The sequence below is a fragment of the Scyliorhinus canicula genome, chromosome 9 (assembly GCF_902713615.1).
Source record: "Scyliorhinus canicula chromosome 9, sScyCan1.1, whole genome shotgun sequence".
Classification (NCBI taxonomy): Eukaryota; Metazoa; Chordata; class Chondrichthyes; order Carcharhiniformes; family Scyliorhinidae; genus Scyliorhinus; species Scyliorhinus canicula.
In genome coordinates this window covers 22269240-22289832 of record NC_052154.1, presented here as the reverse complement: position 1 = coordinate 22289832, position 20593 = coordinate 22269240, and the positions used below count along the sequence as shown (strand labels likewise).

The following is a 20593-nucleotide window of genomic DNA, read 5'->3' as shown; positions in this document are numbered from 1 at the left end:
AATAAAGTCTCATTATACATGTTAGGTGGCCCATAAATATATCGGGCGCGATTCTCCGCTGCCCACGTCGGGTTGGAGAATAGCGGGAGGGCCTTCCCGACACTTTTCCCGACCTCCCGCTATTCTCTCCCCCCCGCCTCCCTCACGGCCGCCCCACGACACGAATCGCTGCTCGCCGTTTTTTACGGCGGACAGCGATTCTCCCCTGGCCGATGGGTCGAGTTCCCAGGCCTTTGCGGCCGTTTTCACGAACGCAAACACACTTGCTCTCACCGTTCGTGAAAACGGCCGCAAAGTGCCGTCCCGGACAACCATGGCACCGATTGGCACGGTCGCACCACGGCCGTGCCAAGGGTGGCATGGGCCCGCGATCGGCGGGCACCGATCACGGTCAGCGGGTCCGATACCCGCACACTCTTTGTTCCTCCGCCGCCCCGCAGGATCAGTCCGCGGGGCGGCTGAGGGGCATGACGGCCCGCGCATGCGTGGGTTTGACGCATATGCATGATGACATCAGCCGCGCATGCGCGGGTTGGAGCCGTCCAACCAGCGCATGCGCGGCTGACGTCATCGTGCGTGTCAGCCGCCGTGACGCTTGGCGCGCGGGTTTAGCGACGGTTGCTAAGCCCGCGATGCCGTTCTTCACGGGGCCGCGCTGCTAGCCCCGACCGGGGGGGGGAGAATCGGGTCCCGGGAGGGGGCGCGGAGGCTGCCGTGAAACACGGCCAGTTTCACGGCAGCCTTTACGACTCTCCGCATTTGCGGAGAATCGCGCCCATCATGTGAGTGGAGGTTGTTTACGCATTAGGACAAAACTGATGACTTTGCTTGATTGACATCTTTGTGCAAATTGTTCTGTGATCTCTTTTGTCAATGTCCCAATGTGTATTTGCACGGATTAAGAGGTGTGAATTGCACAAAGCTTCTGTTATTAATACTTTAATGATCTGTTTGATTTACATTTTAATTGGTTTGTTGAGATACCCGTTTTTTCAAAGAGTGGGTGTTTTACACTTCATTGTTACTGCAGTTTGTTGGCTACACAAGGGTATACTGGTGAATTGGCGTGGTGGTGCTATGAGTTGGCATTTGAGCTATAAGGAGCCATGAGGAGTGTGTGGAGGGCATGAGATGGCCCTGATTTGACACGTGATCTTGGAGTTGTCATAGGGAGGGGTTGAGAGGGTGATGAGATGTAGGGGCAAGGGCTAGACGGGCTTAAAATGCAATCAAAAAACTGAAACAAAACCCCAGAAAACCACTGTTCCAACCAGCCTGCCTCGACACTTGGTTGTTCTTTAGCCACCTCCGATCTGCTTTGATGGGTTTTGGAGGTAACTGGTGAGGATACTGATGCTACAGACAGATATAGATAGGATTGGAGATTGGGCCAACTGGAGGTGGAGTTTAATGTGGATAAGTGCGAGGTTATCCATTTTGGGCCAATAAAATAGTCAGGGAAATTATTATCTAAATGGAAAGATTCAAAATGCGTCTGGGTGAGGGATCTGGGTGTCTTTGTTCATGAATCGCAGAAAGTCTGTATGCAGGTACAAATGTAATATGATAGGCAAATGGAATGTTAGTGTTTATTGCAAAAGGACTGGAGTATAAAAGTAGAGACTTTTTGGGTGTTGGTGAGACCACATTTGGAGTATTGTGTCCAGTTTTGGTCTCCTTAGACCATAAGAGCATGAGACATAAGAGCAAAATTAGGCCACTTGGCCCATCGGGTCTGCTCCGCCATTCAATCATGGCTGATATTTTCTCATCCCCATTCTCCTGCCTTCTCCCCATAACCCCTGATCCCCTTATTAATCAAGAACCTATCTATCTCTGTCTTAAAGACACTCAGTGAATTGGCCTCCACAGCCTTCTGCGGCAAAGAGTTCTACAGATTCACCACCCTCTGGCTGAAGAAATTCCTCCTCATCTCTGTTTTAAAGGATCGTCCCTTTAGTCATCCTCTCCACGTCCACTCTATCCAGGCCTCGCAGTATCTTGTAAGTTTCAATAAGATCCCCTCTCATCCTTCTAAACTCCAACGAGTACAGACGCAGAGTCCTCAAACGTTCCTCATACGTCAAGTTCTTCATTCCAGGGATCATTCTTGTGAACCTCCTCTGGACCCTTTCCAAGGCCAGCACATCTTCCTTAGATATGGGTCCCAAAACTGCTCACAATACTCCAAATGGGGTGTGACCAGAGCCTTATACAGCCTCAGAAGTACATCCCTGGTCTTACTTGAGGAAGGATGTAGTAGTATTGGAAGCAGTTCAGAGGTTGTTCACCAGATTGATTCGAGGGATGAAGGGGTTGACAGGGATGAAGGGGTTGACATATGAGGAAAGATTAAACAGTTTGGGCTTATACACACTGGAGTTTAGAAGGATGAGAGGGTATCTGATCGAGGTATATAAAATACTAAAAAGGATTGATAAAGTAAATGTAGACCAAATGTTCCCCCTTGTGGAGCAACCTGGAACAAGAGGTCACAGACTTAGCACAGTGGTTAGCACTGTGGCTTCACAGCGCCAGGGACGCGGGGTCAATTCCCTGCTTGGGTCACTGTCTGTGCAGAGTTCTCCCGGTGTCTGCGTGGGTTTCCTGCAGGTGCTCCGGTTTCCTCCCACAAGCCCCAAAAGACGTGCTTGTTAGGTGAATAGGACATTCTGAATTCTCCTTCCGTGTCCCCGAACAAGCGCCGGAATGTGGCAACTAGGGGCTTTTCACAGTAACTTCATTGCAGTGTTAATGTAAGCCTACTTGTGACAATAAAGATTATTATTATTATATAGAGGCAATAGATTTAAAACTGAGATGAGGAGGAACTACTTATCACAGAGGGTGGTGAACCTGTGGAACTCGTTGCCCAATAGTGCGGTGGAGTCCGAATCATTAAATGGTTTCATGAGAGAGATAGATAAATTTCAGATTTAAGAAAAATGGGTGAAAGGGATATGAGGAACAGGAAGGGAGGTGGCTTGAGACCAGGAAGAGATCAGCCATGATCTGATGGAATGGTGGAGCAGGCTCGAAGGGCTGAATTGCCTACTTCTGCATGTGGCACTTTAATGATATGTCAATTCATAGAACCTCTGTACGCCACCAGCGAGGGACAGGGAAAATCAGAAACAAGATCTCGCTTACGAGAATCTAGTTTCCTGACTCTTGCAAGATTTTGCACCAGTGTTACCATTTACACTCGTGGTGAATGTGGGTGCATAATTGCCCCTCCAAGATTGTGACACTCCAGTGCAATCCGGAGGGAATGCCATGGGTGCTGTCTTTTAGATTAAATGTTAAATTGAGTCCGCATCCGCTAGCTTGAGTGGATGTAAAAGATCCTTTGGCATTATTTTGGAAGAAATGCAGGGGAGTTATCTTTTAGTCAAATCTCTCCTAGTTGCCACCTATGTCAGACCCTCTACTCTCCTCCATCCCCAATGAAACAGTATAGCATTCATTACTTTTCTCCCTCACTTGAAACATTAACTCTGTTTCTCTCTTCACCGATGCGGCATTACCTGCAGAGTTTTTCCAGCATTTTATTGTATTTCCTTTCAGATTTCAGCTTCCACAGTAATTTGCTTCTTTTATTATCCCCTGTACCCTGGCTAATATTTAATCCCTCAACCAAAATGAGTTCCTCCTTCCAGTAAGCACAATTTAGCTACTGTATTTCACACAACAGTGATTACACTTCACCTGACATCCTTCCTTAGAGCAGAGAAGACTGATTTGACAAAGGGTCATTTGAACTCAAACCGTTAGCTCTTTTCTCTCCCTACAGATGCTGCCAGACCTGCTGAGATTTTCCAGCATTTTCTCACCCAGAGGGCGGTGGGAATCAAACTCGCTGCCTGAAAGGGTGGTGGAGGCGGGAAACCTCTAAAAAGTTAAGAAGCATTTGGATGTGCACCTGAAGCACCATAGCATACAAGGCTATGGACCTGGTGCTGGACAATGGGATTAGGATGCATAATAATAATCTTTATTAGTGTCACAAGTAGGTCTATATTAACACTGCAATGAAGTTACTGGGAAAAGCCCAGAGATGCCACATTCCAGCTCCTGTTCGGGTACACGGGAGGGAGAATTCAGAATGTCCAATTCTTCTAACAAGCACGCCTTTTAGGGCTTGTGGGAGGAAACCCTCGCAGATCTGGGGAGAACGTGCAGACTCCGCAGAGTGACCCAAGCCGGGAATTGAGCCTGGGTCCCTGGCGCGGTGAAGCAATCGTGCTAACCATACCTTGCCGCTATGCTTGATGACTGCCACAGACAGGATGGGTCGAAGGGCCCCTTTCTGTGCTGTGAAGCTCTAATACTACATGTACTTCATTTGAACTTTGAGAGGTTCAGTGTCCATGAAAGGCGCCATATGAATGCAAGTATTGTTTTTCTCTTCCCTTACCCTCAGCTGCGGGCTGTCTGCAGATTGAGATTGCAGGACCTGTAAGATATCCGCCCGCAGGTCGACAAGGAACTTCACCCCGCCCTCCAGGCGGCAGATGTGGCCGATGAGCAGTTTATACCGAGGGGTCAGCGAGTGCCGCAGCCTGTTCTCGGCCTGCAGCAAGGCGTCCACGTCCCGGCCCTGGGCCTCGGTCACCCGGCCGCACAGCTGGGACACCAGGCCGTGGTCGGCGCCGTAGTCGGCCGCCAGCTTGGCGAGGAGGGCCGCCCGCCCGTCGGTTTCCAGTGCCCGGTAAAAGTCCACGAACTCCTGGCTCGGGCCCTCCCACAGCGCCGGCGAGATGCCGCGACTCTCGTAGGGCGGCAGGGCGGCCACGGTGCGGCGGAGGAGCTCGTCCATGTCGGGGCCCCGAGAGGAGCAGCCGCGGGCCAGGCTGCCCCTGTAGCGGCTCAGTAGAGCCGCCGCCACCTCCCCGCGCCTCGCCCACAGCAGCGGCCAGCGCACCATGATCCAGCGCCCGGCCTCGGTAGGCCCCGTTACCCAGGCAACGGCGGCTAACTGCCCGGCACAGAGGGCAGGCAGCCCGTCCTCCCCTTCACACAGACCGCACCTCTCCTCCCGGCAAATTAAAAACCAAGAACGAGGGGGTGAACTCAGCATGACTGGGCAGAGGGAGGGGGTCACGACATAGAATATCCAGTGCAGAAGGAGGCCGTTCTGCCCATTGAGTCTGCACTGACCCACTTAAACCCTCACTTCCACCCTATCCCCGTAACCCAATAACCCCTCCTAACCTTTTTGGTCACTGAGGGCAATTTATTGTGGACAATCCACCTAACCTGCATGTCTTTGGACTGTGGGAGGAAACCGGTGCACCCGGAGGAAACCCACGCAGACGCGGGGAGAACGTGCAGACTCCGCACAGACAGTGACCCAGCGGGGAATCAAACCTGGGACCCTGGTGCCATGAAGCCACAGTGCTATCCCCTTGTGCTACCGTGCTGTCAAGCTGCCAGACCTGCTGAGTTCATCCAGCATTTGCTCTCCTCACTTCCCGCATCATTTTTGCCTTTAAGTGGCTTTTTAAATTATTATTTGTATGTCGTTGAATCTGCTTTACTTGCCCACTTCAACCCAATTTCCAGCAGAGACCATAGGGCCCTTAAAATGTACAGAGGGGGGCAAAAACTAGTCAGGATTTAGAAAATTAATTCAGTCCTGTGTTTTCTTTTTAATGAACCCCATAATTACATAGTATTGAGGCTAAACAGCACCTTGTTTAAAATAAATTATCATCATTCCTTTGAATCCTTCCATGGCTTTGCCCCTTCCCTATCTTTGTAATCTGTTGTAAAGAAACAAAGACTTCGGTCCAGAGTAGGTACTAATGGCAGAATAAAAATCAGCTCCATCTGAAAGCAAACACGAGCACAGACCGACACTCGCCAGGGGACAGACTTCATAGTCAAAAGTTGTCCTTCGCCTGCTGCAACGTTCCCGTGAAGCTCAACGCAAACTTGAGAAACAGCATCTCCTCTTCTGATTAGGCATTTGCTGTCATCTCTACTCTACATTGAGTGTAATAACACATTGTGTCCAGTTTCCATGTGTTTATTTTTCAGGTAGAGCTGATGGTTATTCTACCTCTGGATCAATGCCTCATTTCATTACTGCAACCATCATCACTCCCTTGGCCTTTTGTTCCATGACTTTGTTATTAAATCTCTCCTGCCCTCTACCCTATCACAGACCTACCCTTTTGTTTCTCCCTTCAACAGTATAAAACCCATCATATTTCTACCTCCCACATTATGAAAAAGTCATCTGACTCAGTACATTAAGCCTGTTTCTCATTCTCCATAGATATCTTTTGGGTCCAATCAACGTAATAGAATATCAGAAACGAATTCAGGGATAAATTAAAAGGGGCCACTCCTGGTAGGGGCACTGACCAAAAATAACAAAGTGCAACAGAAACTTGTCAAAAATCAAATCAAACTGTGGTAAGAGGGGTCAATAAAACAGTGTTCTCCATAGATGCTGTTAGACCTGCTGAATTTTTCTTGTAGTTTCTGTTAATTCAGATTTTCAACATCTGCAGTATTTTGCTTCAATTGAATATCTAGTTGGATTGGATTGGATTGGATTGGATTTGTTTATTGTCACGTGTACCGAGGTACAGTGAAAAGTATTTTTCTGCAAGCAGCTCAACAGATCATTCAGTACATTGGAAGAAAGGGAATTGAACAGAATTCAAGAAAGTACATGAGAATACATAATAGGGCTACACAATATATACAATGTAACTACATAAGCATTGGCATCGGATGAAGCAGACAGGGTGTAGTATTAATGAGGACAGTCCATAAAAGGGTTGTTTAGGAGTCTGGTGACAGTGGGGAAGAAGCTGTTTTTGAGTCTGTTCGTCCGTGTTATGTAGTCCATCATCCAATTGTTAATAAAATGGCCCCACAGACTTTCTCACACCCCGTCAATGAAAGTATCTGCCCATTATCCCTCATCTCTATCTCATAGTCTTTAGCCCTGATGAGGGTCTACTGGAAGTTCATATAATTCATATCCATAGACATTCGCCTGCTATCAGTCACCTTTACAATATTTGCAGTCAGGTTAGTCAGACATGACGAGTACAAAGAACAAAGAAAAGTACAGCACAGGAACAGGCCCATGCTTCCCGACTAAACTAGTATCTTCTACACTTCCTGGGTCCGTATCCCTCTATTCCCATCCTATTCATGTATTTGCCAAGATGCCCCTTAAATGTCACTATCGTCCTTGCTTCCACCACCCCCTCCGGCAGCAAGTTCCAGGCACCCACTACCCTCTGTGTAAAAAAAACTTGCCTCGTACATCTAGTCTAAACCTTGCCCCTTGCACCCGGCCAATGAAGGTAAGCATGCCGTATGCCTTCTTGACTACCTTCTCCACCTGTGTTGCCCCTTTCAGTGACCTGTGGACCTGTACACCTAGATCACTCTGACTTTCAATACTCTTGAGGGTTCTACCATTCACTGTATATTCCCTACCTGCATTAGACCTTCCAAAATGCATTACCTCACATTTGTCCGGATTAAAATCCATCTGCCATCTCTCCGCCCAAGTCTCCAAACGATCTAAATCCTGCTGTATCCTCTGACAGTCCTCATCGCTATCCGCAATTCCACCAACCTTTGTGTCGTCTGCAAACTTACTAATCAGACCAGTTACATTTTCCTCCAAATCAGTTATATACACTACGAACAGCAAAAGTCCCAGCACTGATCCCTGCGGAACACCACTAGTCACAGCCCTCCAATTAGAAAAGCAGCCTTCCATTGCTACTCTCTGCCTTCTATGACATAGACAGTTCTGTATCCACCTTGCCAGCTCACCCCTGATCCCGTGTGACTTCACCTTTTGTACCGTCTACCTTGTCAAAGGCCTTACTGATGTCCATATAGACAACATCCACTGCCCTACCTGCATCAATCATCTTTGTGACCTCTTCGAAAAACTCTATCAAGTTAGTGAGACACTACCTTCCATTCGCAAAACCATACTGCCTCTCACTAATACGTCCATTTGCTTCCAAATGGGAGTAGATCCTGTCTCGAAGAATTCTCTCCAGTAATTTCCCGACCACTAACGTAAGGCTCACCGGCCTGTAGTTCCCTGGATTATCCTTGCTACTCTTCTTAAAGGAACAACATTGGCTATTCTCCAGTCCTCTTGGACATCACCTGAAGACAGTGAGGATCCAAAGATTTTTGTCAAGGCCTCAGCAATTTCCTCTCTAGCCTCCTTCAGTATTCTGGGGTAGGCCCTGGGGACTTATCTACCTTAATATTTTTCAAGACGCCCAACACCTCGTCTTTTTGGATCTCAATGTGACCCAGGCTATCTACACACCCTTCTCCAGACTCAACATCCACCAATTCCTTCTCTTTGGTGAATACTGATGCAAAGCATTCATTTAGTACCTCGCCCATTTCCTCTGGCTCCACACATAGATTCCCTTGCCTATCCTTCAGTGGGCCAACCATTTTCCTGGCTACCCTCTTGCTTTTTATGTACGTGTAAAAAGCCTTGGGATTTTCCTGAACTCTATTTGCCAATGACTTTTCGTGACCCCCTCCTCGCCTTCCTGACTCCTTGCTTAAGTTCCTTCCTACTTTCCTTATATTCCACACAGGCTTCGTCTGTTCCCAGCCTGCTAGCCCTGACAAATGCCTCCTTTTTCTTTTTGACGGGGCCTACAATATCTCTCGTTATCCAAGGTTCTTGAAATTTGCCGTATTTATCCTTCTTCCTCACAGGAACATGCCGGTCCTGAATTCCTTACAATTGACACTTGAAAGCCTCCCACATGTCAGATGTTGATTTACCCTCAAACATCCGCCCCCAATCTAGGTTCTTCAGTTCCCGCCTAATATTGTTATAATTAGCCTTCCCCCAATTTAGCACATTCACCCTAGGACCACTCTTATCCTTGTCCACCAGCACTTTAAAACTTACTGAATTGTGGTCACTGTTCCCGAAATGTACTGAAACTTCTACCATCTGGCGGGGGTCATTCCCCAATACCAGGTCCAGTACAGCCCCTTCCCTAGTTGGACTGTCTACATATTGTTTTAAGAAGCCCTCTGGATGCTCCTTACAAACTCTGCCCCGTCTAAGCCCCTAGCACTAAGTGAGTTCCAGTCAATATTGGGGAAGTCGAAGTCTCCCATCACAACAACCCTGTTGTTTTTACTCTTTTCCAAAATCTGTCTACCTATCTGCTCCTCTATCTCCCACTGGCTGTAGTAAACCCCAAACATTGTGACTGCACCCTTCTTATTCCTGATCTCTACCCATATAGCCTCACAGCCCTCTGAGGTGTCCTCCCGTAGTACAGCTGTGATATTCTCCCTAACCAGTAGCGCAACTCCGCCACCCCTTTTACATCCCCCTCTACCCCACCTGAAACATCTGAATCCTGGAATGTTTAGCTGCCAATACTGTCCTTCCCTCAACCAGGTCTCTGTAATGGCGACAACATCATCGTTCCAAGTACTAATCCAAGCTCTAAGTTCATCTGCCGTACCCGTAATACTTCTTGCATTAAAACATATGCACTTCAGGCCACCAGACCCGCTGTGTTCAGCAACATCTCCCTGTCTACTCTGCCTCAGAGCCATACTGGCCCTATTCCCTAGTTCTCCCTCAATGCTTTCACCTTTTGACCTATTGCACCGGTGCCCACCCCCCTGCCATACTAGTTTAAACCCTCTCGTGTGACACTAGCAAACCTCGCGGCCAGGATATTTATGCCTCTCCAGTTTAGATGCAACCCGTCCTTCTTATACAGGTCACACCTGCCCCAGAACAGCTATCTATGACGCTTTCCGCCACCTGCATGCTCCTAAGTGCATCCAACTGCTGCTCCAACCGAACCATGCGGTCTGTGAGGAGCTCCAGTTGGGTGCACTTTCTGTAGATGAAGCCATCCAGGACACTGGAAGCCTCCCAGACCTGCCACATCTCACAGTCAGAGCACTGCACCCCTCTAATTGACATTGTGTCAATTAATTAGTAAATTAAATTTAAAAGTTGAAAAAAAAGTTACTGTTAACTATATATTTCCTAGCACTAGATTTCTACTATAAATGTGAATGCTAAATACAGTACTCTCCGATCTCTGGCTTAGATAACCCTCTAAATTATAATTAAGTAATTATGTTTAATTAGTTTAACAATGATTAATTTTTAAATTTAATGTAGCTTCCCAACCAGCCAATCAGGTCACAGCTTTACTGTGATGTCACTTCAGTTCCCCCCCCCCCCAACACAATTTGAAAAGGTAATAAAAATAAATAAAAATCACTTACATTTCCAGGTTCTCAGATGCTCTCTGGTTCTCTCCCTGCAGATTAAAAGTTACAGGCCAGAAGAAAGAGGGAGAACAAAACAGTAGGGAAAAAGTGCCTTTTCCCACTCTGCACTGAATTACCTCACTGCACCAAATTACCAAGTTCCAAATTCCCACTCTGGATGTATCTCACTCCAGCTGTGTCTCCTTCACTTGCGCTTTGATCAGTCAGCGTGCTCAGCCACTTAATGATATACTTAGTTGTAGATTCTAGTAACTGGTAACTAGAACATAGAACATTACAGCACAGTACAGGCCCTTCGGCCCACGATGTTGCGCCGTCCTGTGAAACCCCTCTAAAGTCCCTCTACACTATTCCCTTATCGTCCATATGCCTATCCAATGACCATTTGAATGCGTTTAGTGTTGGCGAGTCCACTACTGTTGCAGGCAGGGCATTCCACGCTCTTACTATTCTCTGAGTAAAGAACCTACCTCTGACATCTGTCCTATATCTATCTCCCCTCAATTTAAAGCTATGTCCCCTCGTGCTGGACATCACCATCCGAGGAAAAAGGCTCTCACTGTCCACCCTATCTAATCCTCTGAGCTTCTTGTATGCCTCAATTAAGTCACCTCTTAACCTTCTTCTCTCTAACGAAAACAGCCTCAAGTCCTTCAGCCTTTCCTCATATGATCTTCCCTCCATACCAGGCAACATTCTTGTAAATCTCCTCTGTACCCTTTCCAATGCTTCCACATCCTTCCTATAATGTGGCGACCAGAACTGCACACAATACTCCAAATGCGACCGCACCAGAGTTTTGTACAGCTGCAACATGACCTCATGGCTCCGAAACTCAATTCCTCTACCAATAAAAGCTAATACACCTTACGCCTTCTTAACAACCCTATCAACCTGGGTAGCAACTTTCAGGGATTTATGGACATGGACACCGAGATCTCTCTGCTCGTCCACACTACCAAGAATCTTACCATTAGCCCAGTACTCTGCCTTTCTGTTATTCCTTCCAAAATGAATCACCTCACACTTTTCTGCATTAAACTCTATTTGCCACCTGTCAGCCCAGCTCTTCAGCTTATCTATGTCCTTCTGTAACTTGTAACATCCTTCTGCACTGTCCACAACTCCACCGACTTTAGTGTCATCTGCAAATTTACTCACCCATCCTTCTACGCCCTCCTCCAGGTCATTTATAAAAATGACAAACAGCAACGGCCCCAAAACAGATCCTTGTGGCACACCACTAGTAACTGGACACCAGTCAGAGCATTTCCCATCAACCACCACTCTTTGTCTTCTATCAGCTAGCCAATTTCTGATCCAAACTGCTAAGTCACCCTGAATCCCATGCCTCTGTATTTTCTGCAAGAGCCTACCGTGGGGAACCTTATCAAACGCTTTACTGAAATCCATATACATCACATCAACTGCTTTACCCTCATCCACCTGTTTGATCACCTTCTCGAAGAACTCAATGAGGTTTGTGAGGCACGACCTACCCTTCACAAAACCATGTTGACTATCTCTAATCAAATTATTCCTTTGCAGATGATTATACATCCTATCTCTTATAAACCTTTCCAAGACTTTTCCCACAACAGAAGTAAGGCTCACTGGCCTATAGTTACCGGGGTTATCTCTACTCCCCTTCTTGTACAAGGGGACAACATTTGCTATCCTCCAGTCCTCTGGCACTATTCCTGTAGACAAAGATGACTTAAAGATCAAAGCCAAAGGCTCAGAAATCTCCTCCCTAGCTTCCCAGAGAATCCTAGGATAAATCCCATCCGGCCCAGGGCACTTATCTATTTTCACACTTTCCAGAATCGCTAACACCTCCTCCTCATGAACCTCAAGCCCTTCTAGTCTAGTAGCCTGTATCTCAGTATTCTCCTCGACAACTTTGTCTTTTTCCTGTGTGAATACTGACGAAAAATACTCATTTAGCACCTCTCCTATCTCCTCGGACTCTACGCACAACTTCCCACCACTGTCCTTGACTGGCCCTACTCTTACCTTAGTCATTCTTTTATTCCTGACATACCTATAGAAAGCTTTAGGGTTACCCTTGATCCTACCTGCCAAAGACTTCTCATGTCCTCGCTTGGCTCTTCTTAGCTCTCTCTTTAGAGCCTTCCTAGCTAACTTGTAACTCTCAAGCGACCCAACTGAACCATCACGTCTCATCTTCACATAAGCCTCCTTCTTCCTCTTGACAAGTGATTCAACTGCTTTAGTAACCCATGGTTCCCTCACTCGACCACTTCCTCCCTGCCTAACAGGCACATACTTATCAAGGACACGCAGTAGCTGTTCCTTGAACATGCTCCACATTTCCATTGTGTCCATCCCCTGCAGTTTTCCTCTCCAAGCGATGCATCCTAAGTCTTGCCTCACGCATCATAATTGCCTTTCCCCCAGCAATAACTCTTGCCCTGCGGTTTATACCGATCCCTTTCCATCGCTAAAGTAAACGTAATCGAATTGTGGTCACTATCACCAAATTGCTCACCTACCTCCAAATCTAACACCTGTCCTGGTTCATTACCCAGTACCAAATCCAATATGCCACGCCTCTTGTTGGCCTATCTACATACTGCATCAGGAAACCCTCCTGCACACATTGGACAAAAACGGACCCATCTAAAGTACTCGAACTATAGTGTTTCCAGTCAATATTTGGAAAGTTAAAGTCCCCCATAACAACTACCCTGTTATTTTCGCTCCTATCCAGAATCATCTTTGCAATCCTTTCCTCTACATCTCTGGAACTTTTCGGAGGCCTAAATAAAAGCCCTAACAGTGTGACCTCTCCTTTCCTGTTTCTTAACTCAGCCCATACTACCTCAGTATTCGAGTCCTCATCAAATGTCCTTTCAACCACCGTAATACTGTCCTTGTCTAACAATGCCAACCCTCCCCCTCTCTTACCACCTTCCCTGAACTTACTGAAATATCTAAACCCCGGCACCTGCAATAACCATTCCTCGCCCTGCTCTATCCATGTCTCCGAAATGGCCACAACATCGAAGTCCCAGGTACTAACCCATGCCGCAAGCTCACCCACCTTATTCCGGATGCTCCTGGCATCAGGGCCGGCTCAAGGCACCGGCAACTCGGGCAGACGCCCGGGGCGCCATGTGCTAGGGGGCGCCAGAGACTCGGGTCCCGCGCATGCACAGTTGGGCCGGTGCCAACCAGCGCATGCGCGGTGGCCGCCCTCCCCCAGGGCGGCCCCCGCTCAGTCCGCCCCGCTCGGTCCGCTCCCCCCCGCCCCCCCCCCCCGGGTCCGTCCCCCCGCCCCCCCCCCCTCGGGTCCGGCCCCCCGCCGCCCACCCCCCAGGTCCGCACCCCGGCCCCCCCCCTCCCGCCCCCCCCCCTCGGCCACGCCCCCCCCTCTCGGCCCCCCCTCTCGGCCCCGCCCCCCCCTCTCGGCCCCCCCCCCTCTCGGCCCCCCCCCTCTCGCCCCCCCCTCTCGGCCCCGCCCCTCTCGCCCCCCCCCCTCTCGGCCCCCCCCCTCTCGGCCCCCCCTCCCGGCCCCCCCCTCTCGGCCCCGCCCCCCCCTCTCGGCCCCCCCTCCCGCCCCCCCCCCCTCCCGCCCCCCCCCCCCCTCCCCCCGGCCCCCCCTCTCGGCCCCCCCCCTCGGCCCCGCCCCTCCCCCTCTCGCCCCCCCCCTCTCGCCCCCCCACTCGGCCCCGCCCCCCCTCTCGCCCCCCCCTCTCCGCCCCGCCCCCCTCTCGCCCCCCTCTCTCGGCCCCGCCCCCCCTCTCGGCCCCCCCTCTCGGCCCCCCCCCCCTCAGCCCCCCCTCTCGGCCCCGCCCCCCTCTCGGCCCCACCCCCCCCAAGGGCGCCGAAGTTCAGCTTGCCCGGGGCGCCAGCAACCCTAGGGCCGGCGCTGCCTGGCATTGAAGTAGACGCACTGATTGGAAGATTGTTACAACAGACGTTAGGCTAACTGGTCTATAATTCCTTGATTTCCCTCTCATCTTTCTTCAATAATGGTGTGAAATGCACAATTTTGCTACCAGGTGGAAAGAACTTTAACTTTTAAATTTAGTGAGGGTACTATTGGATCCTGACAGAGTGACCGCAAGGAAGCGATGATGGAGGCAAAACAAAAGGTTTAATTACACAATACTACTGTCCACAACTCTATTCCCCGAAGGTTCTCCCGTGTGGACTCCACCTGGGACAGGGTTTTTATGCCCGCTGGGCTCCCCTTTGTAAGGAGAATCCCCGCCCTCTTAACGGGGCAGCTCGTATTCGTCTGAGGTCACGGGCCTGTTGGACACGGAAAATGTTCATGTTCAAGTTCAACAGGTTGGTATTCAGCCCAACCCCTCACTATTACCAAAAAGGAAAGAAAGTGTGTGTGAAGATATTGACAAGTAAACTCTTTGGTGTCTTTATTGTCTTTGTTACTGTTATTTCATGTACATTCATTTTGGTGAGTCTCTGTCCCAGGTCCAGTATTAGTTTCCTTGGAATGTCTGACATAGTGACATCTTGCTCTGTTGTTAATACTCAATGATGTGGAGATGCAGGCGTTGGACTGGGGTGAGCACAGTAAGAAGTCTTACAACACCAGGTTAAAGTCCAACAGGTTTGCTTCAAATTGATTCACCTGAGGAAGGAGCAGTGCTCCGAAAGCTAGTGATTCGAAACAAACCTGTTGGACTTTAACCTGATGTTGTAAGACTTCTTACTGTAAATACTCGACACAGAGTAATTATTCAACATGTCCACACTTTCCTTATTTTCATTGACACCATGATCGTTATCAATTTTCAAGGAGCCCAGTTCTCCTGACCACACTCTTTTTCTTCATATGATTTTCAATAAAGTTGAAATAGTGTTGACTTTATATATTTCTTGCAAGTTATTTTCATATTCCTTTTTGGAGCTCTTACCACGTGTTTTGTTCCCCACTGTAGTTCTTTATACCCTCACTCGGTAGGATTTGTTTTTTGCCTTTTGTGTGCTTTTTTAAAATTTCATGCTGTATCTAACCTCTTTAATTATGTATTTTTTGGGGGAAGTAGATCTTGTCCCTTAGGGACAAATTTGAGTCATAAAGTCATTAAAGCACAAAATGAGGCCATACTAGCTCTTTGTAGAGCAATCTAGAGAGTACTGCTCTCCTGTTCCATTCCCATAGCCCTATAAGTCTATTTCCCTCAAGTAGCTATCCAACTTTCATGTTAAGGCATTGATTTCTCAGCTACCCACGTAAGAAGCAAGTTCCATGTCATAAACACTTGCTGCATGAAAACGTTTTTCCTCACATTCCTGCTGCACTGCTGCCCCAAACCTTAAACCTGGCTCCCCTAGTTTTTATACAATCAGCTAACTCTTTGTCTATCTTATTTAAACCAGTCATTATCTTGTACATCTCTATCAAATCGCCCCTCAATATATCTACCTTGCTCCACGGAGAACAACCACAGCTTCTCCAACTTAACCTTGTAGCTAAAATTTCACATCCGTGGAATCTTTCTGCTAATTTTCTTTGGCATCTTCTCAAGAACCTTCACCTCTTTCCTAAAATGCGGTGGCCAGAACTGGATGCGTTCTTCTAGTTGTGGCCTAACCAGATTTGTAATAAAGGTTCAGCTTAACTTCCCTGCATTTGTACTCAGTACCTCAATGCATCACTGTCTTACCATCTTTCAGTATGAACACTACTGTCTACCATCCATCATTCTGAAACCTCCTCCAATTGTTCAGGTTCTAACATTAATTAAAAATGTTAAACTAAATATCAGTTTAAGTTAGACTCAGGCACTGCAGATAATTCCACTCTTTCAGTTTTTACATCCTGTTCACAATACACTTTAATGAGTGCTCTGTGCAATCACTCTTATGATGCAGGATAGTTTGCTGCATTGGCACAATGATGAAGCTTGGCCTCTGCTCTGCTGACTGCAGCAGAGCTTCTCTAGAGTAGTTCAGGCACAAAAAGCATGGTTTCAGCACACTAACTGTTTGATCACATTTTGTGTGGTGGCATGGATTTCATTGTACGACTAGTGTGCACAGTTATGTGTGTCGGTTGCACACCAGATGCATGTCCTCAGATAGCCCCCGTCATCCAGTTGCCACGGTGGCTGTGTTTTTTGATGATATCACTGAGTTGTCACTGCATGTAGTTGAGAAATAGAAAGAGGCCACGACACCAGAGAGTGGGGATAAAAAACATTGCAGGTGATTCTCAAGCCACGACTATAGACACACATCGAACTAGGCAAATACCATCCAGCTGGTTGAGAGTGTATTAGGTGGTATTGCAGAAGAATGGGGTGGTTAACCGTGGCAAAGACTGCAGAAAAGTTAAGGAGCTGAAGGGGTGGGTTACCTTTGTCATAGTCTCATAGATGTCATTTATGATTTTGAAAAGAGCGACTTCAGTACCTTGGCGTGGATGGATATCTGATTGTCGGTATTCAAACCTGGAGTTGCAGGAAAAATGAGCCCAAGTTTGGGAGGCAACAGCACATTCACCAACTTTGGTGAAGAAAGGGAGGCTAAAGAAAGGGTGTGGTTTTGCAAGGATGAAGAAGGCAAGGGGTTGTTTTTAGAACAAAGTGATGACGGCAGATTTAGGAAAGAGAGGGACTGTACCTGAAGAGAGAATCGCTAACAATATTAGCAAACAAGTCAGGGAAAGGAGGTTGGTGGTCAGTTTAATAGGAATAGAATTGAGAGAGTAGGAGGTGAGTCTCATGGACGAGCTGAGCTCAGTGAGAGCATGGGGAGAAATTTGAGCAAAACTAGCAAAAGTTGCATTTTAGATTTCGAGCAGGGCGAAACAGGAAATTTGGCCTGGGGACTAGGGAAAGGAATGGAAGTAACAGAGATAGCTGATTACATGGTCTCAATCGAGAGTACTATATCTTAAATATTCCTACAGGTAGCTTCGGCACAAGGCAGTTAATTAACCAATCAGTTTCAATTTGGACATATCTATCATATCACAGTATGACATATCCTCTATAGGATTTGTTCAAAGTAATCTTTTGCTGGCATACAGACAAAGCAACGTCTTGGGATCTTTAAAGTCAAACCCATAAAATATTGGAAAATGTGTAGCTATGCAGACATGTCCATTATAGAATCATATGGTAATGCAAGATTGCCTTGAAAAAGTACTCAATCAATCATTTCTCACCCAATAGTCCACAGACTGCAATCAGCAGGGATAATATCCTGCAATGCATGCTGAAGAGGTTTCTAGACTCATCATGAATAATTGAATGTTTAAGGAGCATCATTCAATACTTTGAGGAAGGACAGATCTGAATTGAAATAACAAACAACAAAGAAAAGTTCAAACTCTGCCAAATTGTGACAGGGACATATCGATGTTGTCACTTTTTTTTCTTTTCAGGACAGTTAATTGCAGAAAAAAGGCATTCCTCTGCAGTCCAAAAATCGAAACATTTGATTTCCCAAAGTCTTCGCGTAAGTATCATAAGGCAGTCAGATAGACGGAAAGTGATATGAGCGTCAGCCTTAAGTTAGGGAAGTGGATTAAAAATGTTTTTAATTTCGTCTTTAATATTTTTTCTATCTATCCCTTGTAATTTAATAATAATAATAATCGCTTATTGTCACGAGTAGGCTTCAATAAAGTTACTGTGAAAGGCCCCGAGTCACCACATTCCGGTGCCTGTTTGGGGAGTGTAGCCATCTGGGATGGCCACTTACAACAAGAAACATGGACATTCGCAAAGCCTAAAGGGAAATATGGACAATGTAAGATTCAAGCAGGCACAGAGCCTGCATGTCTATTCGTGAACATAGAATCCAGACAGCATCAAAACTCCCAACCGATTAGCATTTTAATGGCCCATCTCCGGAAGACAAAGGATTGATACTCAGGTAACCGATACAAGTCCAGACATTTCGGTGCCACTCCCTTTACTTAGAGAGCATAAACAGCAATGTCAATGACCACTTAGGACAAGCCCAGCCATCAAGGCACCCACCCCTTTATTGGCTCAGATTAAAGGCAGTGATCGAGAACTGCCCAATTAATTGGGTCCAAACCTAAGGACCGCCCAAAAAAGCACGAACCCTCCCCCCCCCCCCCTCCCACCAAGGATAAAGAGAGACACTGCCATGTGTTCGCTCTCTTTTGGACCTGCCACTCCGGCAACGTCTATCTCCAACTGCAGCACCACGACCATCGGGCAGGAGATACAGAAGTCTGAGAACACACATGAACAGACTCAAAAACAGCTTCTTTCCCATTGTCACCAGACTCTAAATGACCCTCTTATTGACTGACCTTATTAACACTACACCCTGTATGCTTCAACTGATGCCAATGCTTGTGTAGTTACATTGTATATCTTGTGTTGCCTTATTATGTATTCTCATGTATTTTCTTGTGTTTTCTTGAATTTTGTTTAATTCCCTTTTCTTCCATGTACTGAATGATCTGTTGAGTTGCTTGCAGAAAAATACTTTTCACTGTACCTCGGTACACGTGACAATAAACAAATCCAATCCAATCCAATCCAATAAGCAAGTCCAAATTCAATGCTCGCTACCAGACAGATGAGCCTAGCTGAACCGCAGTTACTTCTCCAGACCCAGCAGATCCAGATTTGAACAAAGTCCACTGTTCCTCTGACCTAAGCCGGGTGCCTGAAGTTAAGTACAGGTTGTCATAGTGTTAGGTGTAATTTAGCTCGTAGTGTTTATGTTGCATATATAAGTTAATCTTGTATGTAAATAAAGTATTATTGAACTTGAACTAACTAACTGGTTGTTGGCTCTTTGATTGCTATCCGGTTCAACCTTGTGGTGGTATCATTTGATACCTGGCGACTCTGAAAGCAATATAATATCAATATCTAGACAAAAGAAGGGCAACCTTATTGACTGCCATATTTATTGCGAGCGAAAAAGGCAACAGGAGACTGGTACAGGAATTGAACCCACACTGCTGGGCTTGTTCTGCATTACAAGCCAGCCCACTGTGCTAAACCAGCCCCTTTCAGTGCTGCTTGGAAACATTTTCAACAAAGACCATGGATTGAACCTTGATCTTGGTTGATCTGCCGTGCTTAGTTCCCAAATGGAGCAATAACTTTGCTAAAAAATCTATTGAGGGGATCCTACCTGTACATGAAGAAAGGCAAAAAAAGTACATCTGTAAAATATTTGTTGGCTTCACCTTGTTGAATAATGTGTGACAGTAGTCTCCCTGAATTAAAAACACAAGGAGAAACTGAACGCAATGGGGGATTTTAATATGGAGGAGGCATGGTTTCAGGTGGGGACGGTGGTTAAAGCTGGCCAAAATGCGGGCGCATCGAGATGTCGGCATATTAGATTGGTTGTACGCAACTCCCGAGATGGGTTGACGACTTGCATATTAAACGCTCAATCAAAGCGAGATTTCGACATACTTTTAATTTTAGTGTCATATCCATGGGATTCCTGGGAGCCCCATTGAGGGGGTTGATTAAAATTCAAGGTAACACTACCACAAATACTCAGTACTCACAGTTGCTTTCTTAGCTATCAGTGCGATAGGGTTTGGGTTTACTCTCTACACTATGGAGGACTGAATCACATCAGCATGGGTGGCACTTTGGCTTCCTTAGATTGACCATCAGCAGCAGCATCTTGTTGGAAAACCTGCAGCTGAACGGCAATGACGAGGGCAACAGAGACGTACAGCTTGCAGGAGGTGCTACCCATGGCACATTGTGTACAGGCCAGAGAATGAGCTTCTTTGACATGCGTGAACAGCAGTCCTTCATCAGGCTCAGGTTATCGCGTCATTTGGTAGTAATCCCTGCAGACTCCTATCAGGAGACCTTCTCCCTGCTGAACCTGGCCACCACGCGTTATCAGTGCCTTTCAAAATGGAAACCACCCATAACCTTTTTCACCTTCATGTACTTAGAACATAGAACGATACAGCGCAGTACAGGCCCTTCAGCCCTCGATGTTGCACCGACATGGAAAAAAAACTAAAGGCCATCTAACCTACACTATGCCCTTATCATCCATATGCTTATCCAATAAATTTTTAAATGCCCTCAATGTTGGCGAGTTCACTACTGTTGCAGGTAGGGCATTCCACGGCCTCACCACTCTTTGCGTAAAAAACCCACCTCTGACCTCTGTCCTATATCTATTACCCCTCAATTTAAGGCTATGTCCCCTCGTGCTAGCCACCTCCATCCACGGGAGAAGGCTCTCGCTGGTTTCCAGGGCTCTACTATCCAGGATCTCCCAACCAGTGGTGTAGAGCTGCATAAAACAGGTGGCTGATCAC

At 47.1% G+C, this 20593-nt stretch overlaps 1 protein-coding gene across 1 annotated transcript in view; it reads right to left on the bottom strand.

Annotated features, from left to right (window-relative positions):
• mlycd (malonyl-CoA decarboxylase) overlaps nt 1–5098 on the bottom strand; it is a 63192-nt gene extending 58094 nt beyond the window's left edge. Inside the window, exon 1 of the mRNA XM_038806327.1 lies at nt 4418–5098. Within this exon, the coding sequence (XP_038662255.1) occupies nt 4418–5080 (663 nt within the window). The 5' untranslated portion in view covers nt 5081–5098. The remainder of the gene's footprint in view (nt 1–4417) is intronic.
• Nucleotides 5099–20593: the final 15495 nt, after the last annotated feature.